Source organism: Pagrus pagrus (genome assembly GCF_965226575.1).
Source record: "Pagrus pagrus genome assembly, chromosome: 17".
Taxonomy (NCBI): domain Eukaryota; kingdom Metazoa; phylum Chordata; class Actinopteri; order Spariformes; family Sparidae; genus Pagrus; species Pagrus pagrus.
Window position 1 is genome coordinate 25,147,832 of NC_140201.1, and position 15,793 is coordinate 25,163,624.

At 39.9% G+C, this 15,793-nt stretch overlaps 1 protein-coding gene across 1 annotated transcript in view; it reads left to right on the forward strand.

Moving 5' to 3' along the window:
- Positions 1-15,793, forward strand: part of LOC311273189 (retinoic acid receptor beta-like) — a 229,179-nt gene that overhangs the window by 64,375 nt on the left and 149,011 nt on the right. Inside the window, exon 2 of the mRNA XM_084380121.1 lies at positions 10,338-10,718. Within this exon, the coding sequence (XP_084236247.1) occupies positions 10,529-10,718 (190 nt within the window). The 5' untranslated portion in view covers positions 10,338-10,528. The remainder of the gene's footprint in view (positions 1-10,337; positions 10,719-15,793) is intronic.

Below are 15,793 nucleotides of genomic sequence, written 5' to 3' on the forward strand. Positions count from 1 at the left end.
CCCCTGCAACAGAAAACGATGCAGAAATGATCTTGCAATGGATCCTAGAGCGACTGATGTATAATCAATTGTTGTCATGCCGTTGTCGAGCACCTCCAGCATCTGATTGATGACACTGTCGATACTTGTAGTGCCATTCAGGACTATTGACCTTTCTCTGAGGCATGTCAGCGCCGCTTGCCCTGGTCATCATGGCTGTGATCCAGATGCCAGGGGTCGCATCGGGAGAACCTCCATCTATCACAGGGAACCAAGAGCTACTACACTGAGCAGGAAGAGAGACAGAACACAAATACACACAGACTCTACTGTACAGATGTAAATGTGCATTACAGATGCAGATGTGCAGAAGACAATGTTTGAAGACCGATACATACTGTACTTTTAAATTTGGCTTAAAGACAGACAACGACTATCTCACTAGAGTCCCAAGTGGACGTCGACCATTTTTAAAATAAGTTGTTGGAGCAACTGGACAGGTGCCTGCACAGGGCCTGACGAAACGTACCCTGGCTCAAAGTTTGCTGAGGAGCAGCCTGTTGTTTGATATAAGCTAGTGTCCATAGCTTGGTTTCCTTATCCGGCTCCAAACCAGCTTGGAAACCTCTTACAAAAGACAAATTGGCTCTTAATGATTGCCAACAGCCATTGTCTGTTACACTTCAGTATTAGAAGGGTTTCAAAGAATGGTCCAACATTTTCTGAAATACACTTATTCGCTGTTTTACATCAGAGGGTCAATATTATGATTAAAAAGATACATCTTCCAACATCTCTCACTACGTAACACGATGTATCTTGTTTTGTTTAATCTATTTATTAACCGTAATGAACACCAGTTTATTCAGCCACCCAACACTTCTGTTCAACGTGTCTCATATAGCTACATAGCTAAGGCTCGGGTTGCCAGACATGTTCAATATTCACCGGTTTTGTTTTGGTTTCTGTGCATGCATGATGTTACCAAAGCTGGTAACCTCACTGTGAAGGTGAAGCTGCACACAGTCACAGCTACTGTTGCTGCACTTAACTCCATTTAAAGCCACAATTTGTTGTTTTTACCCAGCATGTTTTGTTCAGTCAGAGTCAGAATCTTTTCTGGGGCCTGTAGGAATAGGAAAAGTTGGACTTGGACCGGCAGAGTGTGGACCGGATCGTTTTCAAGGGGTTGCATTTGTTTGAAGACCTATACCATATGTTTAAATTGTTTAGCATTAAAGGAAAGATGTGTAAGATTTAGTGGCATCCAGTGGTGAGGTTGCTTACTGCATCCAACTGAATACTTCTCACCTCACCTTCTCCTTTTAAATGTGTAGGAGAAGTGACGATGGCTGCTAAAAATACATAAAAAACAGTGTTTGGATTGTCTGTTCTGAGCTTCTGTGGAATCACAGTGGTACAACATGTCAGAGGACCTGCTCGCTGTGTAGATAGGAAATGCTCATTTAAAGGTACATAAAGCACATTCTCACTTTCAGATGATAATACACTAATGAAACATACATGAATATTATATTCCATTTCTGAAAAGAGATCCCCCCTAAATCCTTCACACTGCACCTTTAGGTTCACAGGAAAATAACTCAAAGCACTAGGACTAGTACATTAATAATATTCATAATACTACAGTACATATATAAAGAGTTAAAAGATGGAAAGAAAGAAAGCAAAGAATAATTTAGAATGACTTGTAAAACAATATTGTGCTTTCTGCTACATAAAAGACAAAAATTTGACATCCTTGACTACTAACATCACTAATGAACAGCCTAAAATTAAGTACAGTGTACAGCATATTCTACACAATGAGGGTACAGTATTTACAATTTATGCATTTTTGTATGTTGCTGTATGTAGGTTTTTGTAGTTCTCAGAGGAAAATAAGGTCCCCAGTAAACAGTTCAAAGCTAGAAAGGTGGCAGGGTCCGCCAAATATAAACAAAGTAAACCAGTATGAAATTGTGTTGTCCTTTAAGGTCAGTTTGTTTATTCAGTTTATTCAGTCATACAAACGAAGAGAGTCTGTTTATGCATCTGGGAGACTGATACAAAATCATTTAATGAAGATATTTCTCTTCTGATTAAAATGTCTTCCTCAAAACTTCAGTGTACCTTTCTGTCTATGTCTCACCGGAATCCATCCAGTTTTAATACTGTCCATAGAAAACATTGACAACATAATCAGTTAAACTTCATCTTGCCATCGATCATATAATTATGCTTCACCACATTAGTTTTTAGCAAATGCTGCAATACAGAAAACCCAAGCCATGCTGAGGATAGAGTTAAAAATAAACACATGAATGACGACACCCCTCTGTGTGTACTGCAGTAGCACACACGAGTGGCTCCATCAAACTGTCATTTCTATATGCTCCAACTTGCTGTTTTTAATGTCTTCTATTTTTATGCGGCTCAGTAGTATGCTCAGTAGCTGCGCTGTTATCAGGTTTCTATCCGCTACGGCAGCAGGAGCTACATTTCTAAATTAAGCCTCATGAATTATTCTTGCACTGCATTGCCTCTTGTTGCTCACTACAATGAAGGAAGGAAGTTTTCTTATAGGAGATTGTAGAAGTCATACGACCAAAGATGCATCTGTAGAAGACACAGCAACTACTGTGTGAATAACACCAGACTGTAGAAATATATGTTGCAGTATAAACCTTTATCACAGTATTCCCAAAAGAATCCATCTTCCCCCTCTGTATGTAGTCCTCCCTCAGTACACTTCCCACCTCTATCTCTCTAACATTTAAAATTAGAGCAACAAAGTTTACTGCTGTTGTTGTTGTGAAGTTCTAGTGTGTCTAAATCTGGTGCCAGGTATCTGGACCCTTACTTAAAAGTATTAGCAGGACTTCTACTAGAGCAATAATACTTTTAAACCGATAAACAAGCCAGGAACAAGTGACCTTGGTCTAAGTGGGGCATTTCTGGAAAAAGGCACTCACTACTTTCTGCAGCGATTAAGAATTATTTCATCATAATGGTACAGTGTGTTCTTAGACAAGAGAGGTTTACTTATTGAGAGCTACAAAGCATTGCCAAGATTGCACTACAACATAAGATGCACAATACAAGCTTTGCTCGGTGAGTGCCTTTCCCTACATGGTCTTTATTGACTGATGCTGTCATCCAGAATAACTTCTTATTTGTCTCTGTACTTTCCTCTTACTCTTTTTTACAGATGGGCCATCATTTCTTTTGGTAAGAGCAAGAATGATGTCTTCAAGTTAATATCTAAGATCTGTGAATGTGGCAAAATCCCTAAAAAAACACAACAAGGCAAGAATCTTTCAAAGAAAAAGACACAGTTGTCACAGTTGACAGATGACATCCTGCCTCTACTTTGACTTACTGCATCACCTGTAGTTGTGCACAGTTTTCCTGTGCAGTGAGGGACCAGACCATCAATATTTCTTTCCATAGACAATCATTACAGCATAGGAACAGTTGTAAAACAATCAAAACATCTTACTGAGCATCACAAACCCCATTAAATGACTTTGTATGATCAGAATGTGACCCCTTCCGTCCAATTACATCTGCAAAGTCTGAGGGAGCCATGTGAGTAAATTGTTTCATGCCATGTGTGAGATGAAAGCTCTTCACCAATTCTGCTGGAAAAGAGCTCTATTGAGCATGATCTATTAGTTCAAAAATGCAGAATCACTCAGAAGCCTGAAAAACATTTTCAGCGTATGTGCCCAGTGCGCATCTTTCATTAGAATGGATGGGTTGGCATCTTAGACAGCAGTATCCAGTGTTTCCTAATATGTATCTGGTGCAATGAGAGATTTTACGTACGATTTCAGATGCACTAACTTTCTGCTTTATTGCATCGCCAAAACAGTGTTTAAGATCACCTGGCTAAACTTTTTAAATACTTTTTTATTTTAAAATATTAAAAATTGGCCTTACATGTACATAATCATCAGAATGGTAAGAAACAACAGTGTTGACCTTATGTCAGAGACTTCTGTGTATCTTCAGCAATTGTTAGCATGCAAGTTTTTGTGATAAGTTTTCAGAACTGTAAAATCACCCCGCACTGTATAAACAACAAGAGTTTGGGGGTATCTGATAGACCTTAAAGCTCAGAGCCCCATATTCAGTAATGCCTTAAAAAGCAACTGACCTATTTCCAATGGAAAATGAATGGTAGTTGACAGCTCCACACAAGGTAATTGTTCCTACAACAAATACTTTAAGGAGGCTTTGGTTTTGAAGTTAAAGGATTCTCTTCCCTTGATTATTCATATTGTATCATGATCTTTCTTTTCTGTGTAAAGTTTTAATGTGAGGTGTAAACAGCTCATGAAAAGAGGGCAGATCATCTCTTATTCTTTCATAATGATCCTGTCTTCCACATTCACAGTATTATACAGCTTTTTCTGAAAGCAAAAGTTTCAAGATTGAGGCTTCCAGAAAGTGAGAGGAGAACTTGTTGACTGTGTGTGTGTGTTTCCTCTGTCCCTCTTGATTTAACGGTAACAGTAATGTTTGTATGACAGCAGGGAACCCCGGGGGAGATAAAACTGCTTGAGCCAAACAAGCAACAGCTCTCCTCCCAGTGGAAGCTGAAGCATCTTTTACCTCCGGCTGCTTCAACCTGTTACTGAGACACCAGACAGCCCCCCACCCCCAACCCTGGATGACTCCTTACACACAGGACGCAGTGAGAATTATATTCATATTATCAACTGAAGTTTGACTGTAAGGCTACATGTGGCAAAAAACTAAACAAAATACTGCAGTACAGTAGGTCTCTCAGGGACAAGACGACACATGTAATATTGATCAGTTATCCAATAAGTCTGTATAGGCTACACCCATTTGTGTTATTGTCTGTGTGCAGCAATATCAATTTTATCCACAGTGAGGATGTTTCTCGGTCACTGATGGTTGTATTTGTCCTGATGATTTTCCACTGTATGTGATATAACTTTGATGAAATGTTAACTACATTAGCAAGTTATAATAAGTCAAACTCAAGACCCATCCATCAGTCCCTGTCTTCCTCCCTATACAGACTTTTCGCTCTTTATACTCCATCACCTGACTTCCTCCTTTGCTGCTTTAGTAATTACTACAGCCACTAGAGATTGTACCCTAGCAAGAAATTTACATATGGGTTGTAATTAGCTGCTTCAGAGTCGACCTATATTGTTGTTTTTCTGAAAAGGATGTCCTGCTATTACTGTGTATCACAGGCTAACTTCAACCAATCAGATCAACAATAGAAGAGTGCCACCAATAGAACCAGTTGGTCAATCAGTCTTACAGAGAGAATAACATCAACAATTTTTCCAAAAAAAAAACCTTCAGTGCTGTTCTTTTCTTCTTCATTCAATGAAATAACCTCTACAGTTCTGATATAACTGATGCATAGCAGCATCTATGCTACGCTCTTGAGGACCTGCCATTGCTGTTCTTCCCTCACTGTTTGTCATACCTAAACCACACCCTTAGCTGTCAGTTGTTCCTTGCAGAACACTGATTGATTGAAACACTGTATTTAGCCACAACAATGTAGCTTGAATCCTGGCAAGGTGGATTTGAGGGATTATATTATCACATGATCTTACAAATCAAGCTGCATCACAAGGTAATGTTCATCTGTCTGAGTCAGAGATCTTCAGAGTGGGCAAGTAGATCCCATTCTATTCAGTTTCCATTCCATTCTGTTCATACAATGTACATGATGCCCAGAGACAGATTATATGTTTAATACCATGTCCCCGTCTTTCTCTCTTCTCTCACCTCTGTCTCTACCTTCCTCAATGGCATGCGCTATCTGGTGGTCATTAATTACAAAGTGTGGTTACAGATCACATTAATGGCTCTCTGACTGCAGATTAGAACACTGTGAGCACTTTTATACTGTAGCAGTTTATAACTCTATTAAACAGAGTTCAGCAGAGAGGACTGATAACACCACAGCTCCACCCTGCACATCTTCATTGGCACCTCGTTTTAGACAGCAGCTACATTGGTGTGGGGAGAGCTGCGGTGAACTGCATCTGATTTATGAGGATGAATTCTCTGCTGGGAATATCTTGGGAAGGGAGTTTTTTTCCTGCTCTATCAACAAGTAGTCTGTCTTTACAACAAGGGCAATTACTTTTCAGAACTTCTACATTTAAACCAGCATGGCAGCACAGTGGTCAGTGCTCTTGCCCCACAGCAAGAAGGTCTTGGGTTTGAGACCTGGCTGGGGCAGGGCCCTTCTGTGCAGAGTTTGCATGTTCTCCCCGTGTCTGCGTGGGTTTTCTCTGGGTACTCCGGCTTCCTCCCACAATCCAAAGACATGCAAAAGTTAGGTTGCTTACTCTAAAATGTCCGTAGGTGTGGATGTGAGCGTGGATGATTGTTTGTCCCTATATGTCAGCCTTTGATGGAAACCAACCATTCAAACGAAAAGGCACCATTTTTGTTTCCTTGATATCTTAACAAATTCTTTTGAAAATCATCTTTATAAGGAAGGACATGTTGTGACCTTCATAAATGAATACATTCTTAACTTGAAGGGCCCTCAGAGAGTGCAAGTCCACTCTTCTGTGACCTTCAGATCTTCAGAGTCAATATCACTGCTTGTTCCCGTGAAACGTAGTTTGAACATTTTTCCCTAACATCTTTGGTTGAGTTTATTGCAGACAATTAAAATTTGGAGGTGAATAAGAATATACGTAATTAGTTGCAAGATATGTGTGTATTTACATATCCGTAAATACAGCTTAGTTTGAGTTGTGTTGTTACAATTGTTGTTGTTACAATTGTGGCGATGTTACAGTTGTACCTTAATTCTATACCAACTTCTTATTGTATGAAGTGAGAGTACATGTATCGGTTCCTCGAGACAGTTACTGGGACTTGTGAATATGGACTGTGATGAGTCAATGTACTTCTACAGTTGGCTGTGTTTTGTTACACTGGACTTCACTATACTATCTACTGGATTGTAAGATGTATGGCTTGTATTCTGATCTGTTTCAAAATTCAGTGGGTTCTCCCTTGGCCCTTCCACCAAGTTTCATGAAAATTGGGCCAGTACTTTTCCTGTTATCCTGCTGAAGAACAGACAAACAAACCAACAAACAACGGTTAAAATGTGAGTAGAGGTTCCCTACATCATTTCTTACCACCATTCTTTCAAACCATATAGTGTAGGTGCAGTTAGTCCATGACTGATAACTGAAAACCTTTATTTTGAGTTGGTTTTAATAAATCAGAGGTTCTTAATACACTGATTTAATTATGGAGGTATGGTGTAATTACTTTCCAATAGAGTAATTTTTTTATTCTGTTCTAATTGGGAGATGTGTTTTGCAATACTGTAGTTGGCATTTAAGATTTTTCAGAATCCTCTATTAACTGCATTCAGTCTGACATGGTTTGCTATTATTTATTTTCTCACAGTTGTTTGAGCTACATGCTAACATGAGCATGCTAATATGCTCATAAAGAGAATGTTAACATGCTGATTTAATGTTTACCATGGTAGCCAGTGTAACGCATATGGGCTAGGCGGTTGACTACGGCTAGAATAGCGGCAACAGAAGTCTCTTCTTTAAAGGAGCCTGGATTGTGAATGAATGGATGAGACAGTAGTGCAGTTTGAGTGTCTGTATTCAGAGAAATATTTACCAAAAAAAACAACCAATACAACAAATACACCATTCCAATATTCAAAAAAATGGATTACCCACAATAAATCAAATGTTCTGTTGTTCACAATAAAGTTCTCAAGGAAAAACGTTCAGTTCATATCCTTTTAATCCAAAAAAATTTTGTGGGTGTGAGACTTTGTCCTACCAGTTCGTTGATCTAGCTCGCCATGTGGGTGGAGATGAATGGATCAAGGTCCATGAGAAGAAAATCCAAAGTTGGTCCAAAAAAAACCTGACCTAAAAGGCCAAAAATACACATAGTATTTCATTTGAAAAAACCAAGTCAGTATCAAAAATAAAATCAATGCATGCATAAACATACATGCTAAATACAAATGCATTAATTAATTGTCTTTAATAAATCAAAGTTACAATAGTAACCAAACCACCTTAACCTAGTACCCCAGTACCATGTTTATATTCACAGTCAAAGTAAAAAATCAAAATCAAAGTCAAAATGCACCTTTTATAATTCATCAAAAGCATTAAATATTAAATTTCAAACTACTCAAGCAGAGTAAGACTCAAGTGTTTCAATAATTGCGCAATATTCATTCATTCATTAAATATGTAGCTACGTTCACATGTCAATGATGACCAAACCTCATAGCCGTTGTAGCGTCAATCAGAAAAGTGACGTAACTGTTCAAAACAAGAATAATGCTCTAACCTACATGAGCGAGTAATTAACCTAAAATATCATCTACAATTCGGCTGTCTTATTTTAAACAAAAATCATTGTTTACCTTCGAACCGAGTGGTCAGAGCTGAGCTTCCATGCGCGGCCCGACAGGAAATCTGCAGAGTTTTCCAGATGGAGTATTGAACGGGTTGAGTTCAATAACGACTCTGGTGAAACAGCGCGTTAGTGAGCAATTATACGGACAGTTATATTTTTAAACAATCGAAACTTGTCGGCAAAAGACTCACCAGTGGCTGACGGTTTCAAATGATCGAAAAAGGACGACTGTAGTTATTATGATCCATCCTGTGGGGACCATGATTGTTTAAAAGGTTTATGGCAATCCATCTGGTGGTTGTTAAGATATTTCCCTTGAAAATTACCTTTAAAATGTCAACCTAATGGTGGTGCCAGATTCAAAGCCATAGGATCACCAAAGGAATAAGGCTTCATTCTGCTGGGAACTTGAATGTTTGTACACAATTTCATGGCAATGTTTTTTGAGATATTTGCCACAGAACTAAATTGGTTGACTGACCAACTAAACTGAGACTAAAAACTGCACAGTATCAAATCCCATTTTCAATATTTACCCCTGCCTCTTGTTATGAAGTACCCTTGCTCATCAGAACAAAGTTGGTGGTTGAAATTTCGCCCATAAAATGGAACATCCTTGCAGACCCTCATACATCATCAGTGGTGTTTACGTAAACAGACACAACTGGACATTTCCAATATACCCTCTTCAGCTGTGGTGATTTATCTTGTGTAATTGTGGCAATCCTGGTATTCCTGGACGCGGTGACACATTCACATAACCAATCAAGCCATCGAATAAAAAAGAACACAGCTTCACTACATGGCAGAGCAGCCCGTGCCCTTACCCTGCAAGTCTGCACTGATATTAGAGGAGTGCTACCAAGTGCAGCAACTTTGCTGCTGGACTTAAGTTCAAATTTTGGGCATTGCATATCATCAAAAGAGGAGAATGCAACCCTGAATTACATCAAAATGCATGACTGTCATGCACAAATCAACAAAAACAGTTAGCTGTGTTAGCTAGCTCACAAGTTGGCTACTGGGGCAGCTGTGGCTCAGGAGGTAGAGCAGTCGCCCACCAATTCCAGGCCCCTGCAGTCTACATGTCAAAGTATCCTTGGGCTGAACCCCAAATTGCTATGGAAGCTCATCCATCAGCGTATGAATGGTTATCGCTCTGATGAGCAGGTGGCACCTTGCACGGTAGCCTCTGTCACCAGTGTATGAATGTATGTGTGAATGAGTGAATGTTGACTTGTGCTGTAAAGCACTTTGAGTGCACGCTAAGACTAGAAAGGCACCATTACCATTTACCAAGACATCAGCATCAGCAAACTAGTATCAATTGTTTTAGGGTTACGGTTGGTTAGGTACCATAATAAGCTGAAACAAAAGAAAGTTCTTAATCCTTGGTTTGAAGTGTGTCTCTGAAAAACCTGGAGCCCTAGAACTTCGCCTCACACCTCTATCCCAACAAGAATCGAGAAAATCCCTCCCCTTATGTTTGAACTTGAAAAACAAAGGGGTAGGGCTAAGTGGAAGGGGCAATGGGAATAGGTTGAATGGGATAGGGCCTTAGTCTCACTTTGGCTAAGGGATGCGTAATACACTCAAAATGTAATGTGTAATCTATGTAATCTCAAGAAGAGAGATTGAACAGCCAGATTTCAAACAAGCCAATGAGAGGTTGATTTGGAATGGACATGAAAAGATTCCCCTGAGAGGAAAAACTTAGAGATGGTAAAAGAACAACAGACAAATACAAGCTGACAGTGCTACACCTTGTTATTCCCATCTAATTCCCATGGGTTTCTCGTTATAAAGACTAGGAATGTATTTCTTTTCATATGTACATGTGAGTGTGTCCAGTTTGATTCATAATTGACTGTTGGAAGAGAGATGTAACTAACTCATGTTTTACTATATGGTTGTCTGTGTTACAGGGTTAGTAAAACAAGCCTCTGAGTCGACCTGGGTAACACCTAACTACACCACCATGCATCTCTGGAGTGCTGAAGTGGTACCACACCTGCTCCAGACACATTAACTGCAGCCAGGGTTCCCCCGATGGCCTCCCAGTTTCACCAAGCCTCAGCTCGCTCCGTGCTCAGTGCACCCTTGGCCCACAGCTGTGATGAAGACCGCCAGCCGTGCCCAGCCCCGCAGCAGTCCTCCACTGGTCCAGATGAGGCGCTATACACCCGGGGTGTATCCTTTCCTGTTCCCGTCTATCATAAGCTCCCTGCCACAGCTGCCGCCGCCATCACCGCAGAGGCTACAGATCCAGCAGCCCTCCAGCAGCGGCAGCACACCTTCGCCTGTTGGTGAGTACTGCTGCTGCACCTTCACAGATACTGGCTCTACATGCCTGTCCCAAAGATACATTCTTGGATTCTGTTTAATGATTAATGGTAACCACAATCATCCCTTAACCTTTACCGTATTAAAGTTTCTATGTGCTATCCCTGTAGAGAGTAAGGCTTTTAAAAACATTAGTGTAGGACATAATTGTTGCTGAATAGTCCGATACTCTTGTTCTTCAGGACTTGTTACAGTACAAGAATGAACACGAAATCTGTAGCACTGAATCCTCAAGCTGATCAGAGTAAACAGAATTATCAGTGATTTGCAGTGTGTAAATCAGTTAACACTTTTTGTAAATGATGAGCCATTACTTTCCAAACTTGTGGGCACCCAGACAACCCTGCAAATATGTCATTGCAGCTGTTGCTCAGACTCAGCGTATGCCTCTTGAAGTTTGAAACATTCTGATCTGCTGCTGCACCGACTGTGCACGACTCCTTCTTGGTGATTGGCTCTGTGATTGGTTTGATTGCCTGTGTATTACTATAAACAAGAAGTATGCAGAAGCAAGTAGAAGAAAACAATAGTGCGTCTGTTGTACAGTGGTGAAACGTATCCATTATGAAAGTTTTAACAAAAAAGTTGGTGCATGCCGCTTTTCCTGCTTCATCTTCATGTGTGCTGCTGTGGATTTGTCGATAGCACTTCACAGTCTCAGTTGAGTTGCATTTGGGTAATACAGACTGCTGATTTGGACACGTAAGAAGAATGTGTGGAAATAAAAAATATGATATCTCTTCTTCTGCTGCATCGATTTTCAACTGTCCATCTTGGGTCTGACAAATGTATAGGAGTGCAATCAATAGAGCTCTCTCTAAAGGGGCGCTCCACCAATTTTATTCATCAAGGTCAATCTTTCTGACATAAGTCACGTGGGTTATTTTGGCTTGGGATTGAAATCCACAAATTGTTGAAGTTGAAAACTGCATGTGTAAAGTTGAAAAGATTGGGAAATGTATGTTTCATCATATTTTAAGCTTGAATTTCTTACATACATGCACAAGTCCACATGGACTCAAGTATGAACTGATTAAATTCATAGGTCAACTTCACTGTGATAGGGTTGCAATGGTATGACATTTTCACATTATGATAACTGTCTCAGAAAGTATCATGTTATTACAGTATATAGTATTAGATTATTACTATTATTATTATTATTATTATTATTATTATTATTATCAATATTATTATTGGTATCAGTTATAATGACCCTTGAAGGAAACAAAAAACAGAAGGGTTCTTTAATGAACTAATGCCTTATATATTATTATAATTTCACAAAATATTCTGTCTGAACAGACATTGATAAATACTTGAAATAATGTATCATTATTACAGTAGAATTCAACACTGTATATTAGTAAATGTACACAGTATGATATCAGGTGATTTTGTTGAAGTGAAAATTGCTTGAGCAAACCAAAAATGTTGAAAAACTGAGGGCTTTGCAACACAGTAAAGTCTTTCTCAATAGTACTGTTCTCCACTGACACTCCTGAGGTGTAAGGTGATCAGACAGACAGACAGAACATGATGATAACAGTCTCAGTCAACAGTGAGTTATCCACATAGCTGCATTACTCCTGGATTATTTCCTCACTCTAAGTGGACCCTGGTGTCTCCCACTACTGTAGCCATATTTTGACACCCTCTGGTTCGTGTTGCCTAAGCCTGAGCTCTGCTGTTTTCAAATTTCAACTCCACACATTCACTCCCTCTCATTCCTTTCCCCCCTCTCACTCCCTCCACCACCAAAATCTGCTCTGACATGAAAACCAGCAGACAGGTTCACCCAAGGGGGATTCTTCTCCCAGTGAGCAGCTCAGGTTTGCAGCTTTGTGCGTTGCTGAACTCTGTAGTGCAAATACACTTAAACACAAAGAGTCAGGCAATTTCAATACAGTTTTTCGTTGAGCAAAGATTTTATTCCTGTTGATAACCTGCCTCCTCTTCATTTGAGAAATAAGCCACAAGCCAAATGTATGTAATGCCAGATTTCAAAATGAAAAACTATTAACTTTTCTCATCATAGCAAGAGCATTTATTCTTAGAAGTCCTAAAATTGGAATTCAGAAAACATCAATGAATTTCTGAATTTCAGAATATCTGACTTAGCCTCAGCCTGTTGGAAATGTATGAATACTTGGGGTGTTAATCACCAATAAACCACAAAAGATATTATGAGGAATCTTTGGACTATGATACAATATTTTCTAAAATCACAAATTCTGCCATGATAACTTTCAATTTGATTCATTTCAGGGGCCTGCGATAATATGAGACAATATAATTTGCCCATTTGCTGCTGCCACGACTTACTTTTCTGCTTGTGACCATAAAAGAAAATCAAATCACCTAAAGTTTACTTTAAACTCCACTTGCTTAACAACAAGAACTTTTAACAAAAAGTATAACATTTAACTCAATAATAACTGTCCAGGAGACAAAACATTTAGCTGTTGTCTTGATAAATTCAACAAAATGTGCAATTTTATCATAAAGTCACATACTCGGACAGAAATCCTGTTCTTAGATTACTTTACTTTTATTACCAGCCATGACAGCTTTAGCTGATAATGTTTAAATGGACTACACTTGAAATGAAATGATGAACCAACAAAGAGAGTTTCTAGGCTTAGCGCTTTACAACACATTCACACATATTCATCAGGCACAACAACCATACCAAGGATACTTCAACATGTAGACTGGAGGAGCCGGGAATCAAACCAACGACCTTCTGATTGGTGGGCAACTGATCAACCTCCTGAGCCACAGTACCCCTTAAAGTTTGTGAGTCTGTGTTTGGGTGTCATCGTGGACAAATATGTTCCAGAAGACAACTTTTGTAGCCGGAACTAACACAGAAGCAGTTTGAGTAGTTTGCAAGGTGTTTATATGTCTATCTGTCAGTCTGTAGACAGATTTTTGTCAGCATCACAACCGGGTAAGATGTAGTCACAAAACTTTACATGTGTGTAGTTGAGATCAAAATGAAGGCGAAGTTTGAAGATGGTTTGGACCGATGGTTTGGTCATTACTACATTATTAAATGAGTACTGAGTACTGGGTACTCATTTAATAATGTAGTAATGACTACTGGCTTCTGAGAGATCATGGATAGGAACATCAACATGTTGATGGGTGTTGCGGCTGGTGTGATCCAATCACAATATGGTACTTAGTTTTAGTTGAGTAGTTGGGCTGTTTGTTTGTTTGACTTATTGTCAGTTAGACCAATGAACTGAAATGACGCGATGAAAAAATGGACAGAGGATTGTGTCTACATATTGCAAGTATACCAAAAGTAAAGCCATATCAACATCTTGTGTTTAAGAATATCATTATCATCATCTTTACCATTGTCAAGTCAGATCCTACAGTTGCGAGCAAGATGAGGTGGGCAGAGTAGCCTAAAACTGTAATCAAGCAAAAGTACTGTTAATGGTCATAAACAGTTACTAGTAGTAAGTTTAAGTAAAGTAGTCATCAAAGTAACTAGTTGAGTAAGAGAATGTTATGGCACTAGGGTTGTGTTTGTGTTCTTCCTGGGTGCCACCCTTTACTATGTTACTCCCCTCATCCCCTGGGTTTACAAGGACGTAACATATTTGAGGTCTCATCCGGGATAGTGTAGGGAGACTGAATAACTGTTAAAGTTTGTGTTGTTTGCCTAGGTAGCTGCCGTGATAAGCACTGTTGTCTGGTTTGCCAGTGTCTATAGCCTTAGCAACATTTTTAAAGACTGCTCCTCAGGAAAGATATGTGGGTGTCCAGCTGGGTTGTTAATCAACCTTTCCATCGGGCACTCTTTTATTATTTTGCCTTTTTTATTTTGGGGTAATCCATGGCGGGGATGAAGTTCCCTGTCGGAGGTAGGCGTTTTAGGACCCTGGCCGCAGAAAGTTCGCCTTTAAAGTCCCTTTGAGTGAGGCACGCTCCAGAACATAAACAGGTGAAGTGTGTGATAGGCAGGATCTGGGGAGTTTGTTTTTGTAAGGCAGGGCAGGGAATAATTGTGTGTGGCATCAGGCGTCAGTCTTGTCATGTTCGCTGGTAGAGGTGGTGATTGTGATTCGATTTGCTTATTGGTCAGGTGTAATTTTCAGTGATTGTGCTACAGTGTTAGCCTAAACTAGCTGTCAACTAGGTGTGTTTTGGTGTTTCCTGTCTGCTTCACGGTGAGTATGGCAATGTTTGTTTTGGATGAGTTTGTGGAAAATCCTACTTTGAGTCAGTTTGAGCTGTGTAGGGAGTGTGATTTGTTCGTAATCTGGTCATTTTGGTATACTCATCTTGACCGCGTTAGTTAAACACTAGTAGTAGTACTACTAGAGTTAGTTAGTAAGTAAGTATTTATCTTACCTGTGTCATGTGAGTCATCAGGCCTTGTTGTCGGAAGCGACGAATGCCCCAGGTTGGCGGAGCCCTCGGTCCCCAGCCACTCTGCTCCTCAGGTGGGAGAAACGGCTGGGCCATTGCCTGTTTATCCCATGGAGATGAAGCAGTTTGCCTTGTTTCGAGCCACTCTCTTTCGAGTCATCGCTTGGCTCAAAGGTAGATGCTCGGTTAAAGCTCTGGATAGCTCATCTGCAGCTAGAAATGCAGGAGAGGAAGGAGGAACTGGAGTTAGAACTTAAAAGGTTGGAGACAGAGACTGCCATTAAAAAGTGCCAGCTGGGGCCTTCGAAGGCCACGGTCTGTTCTCCTGTTGGTGCCCAGTCTTTTTCTGATTCCTCTACAGTAAGTGTATTTCCCTTGTCCTCGCATTTCGTGAATGTGATGTTGAGTCATATTTCAGTGCATTTGAACATAATGCAGTTGCTTTGCAGTGGCTGAGGGATGTGGGGGCCATTTTGTTCCAATGTGAATTAACTGGTAAGGCTCAGAAGGCCTGTTCTTGTCTTTCAGTTGAAGACAGTCTGGTTTATGATAAATATGATCTCACCTCTCTGACTGGGGCAGGACAGAGTGGAGACATGACATAGGCAGCAACATCCATATCAAATATAAAAGCAATAACGGGAGCTAA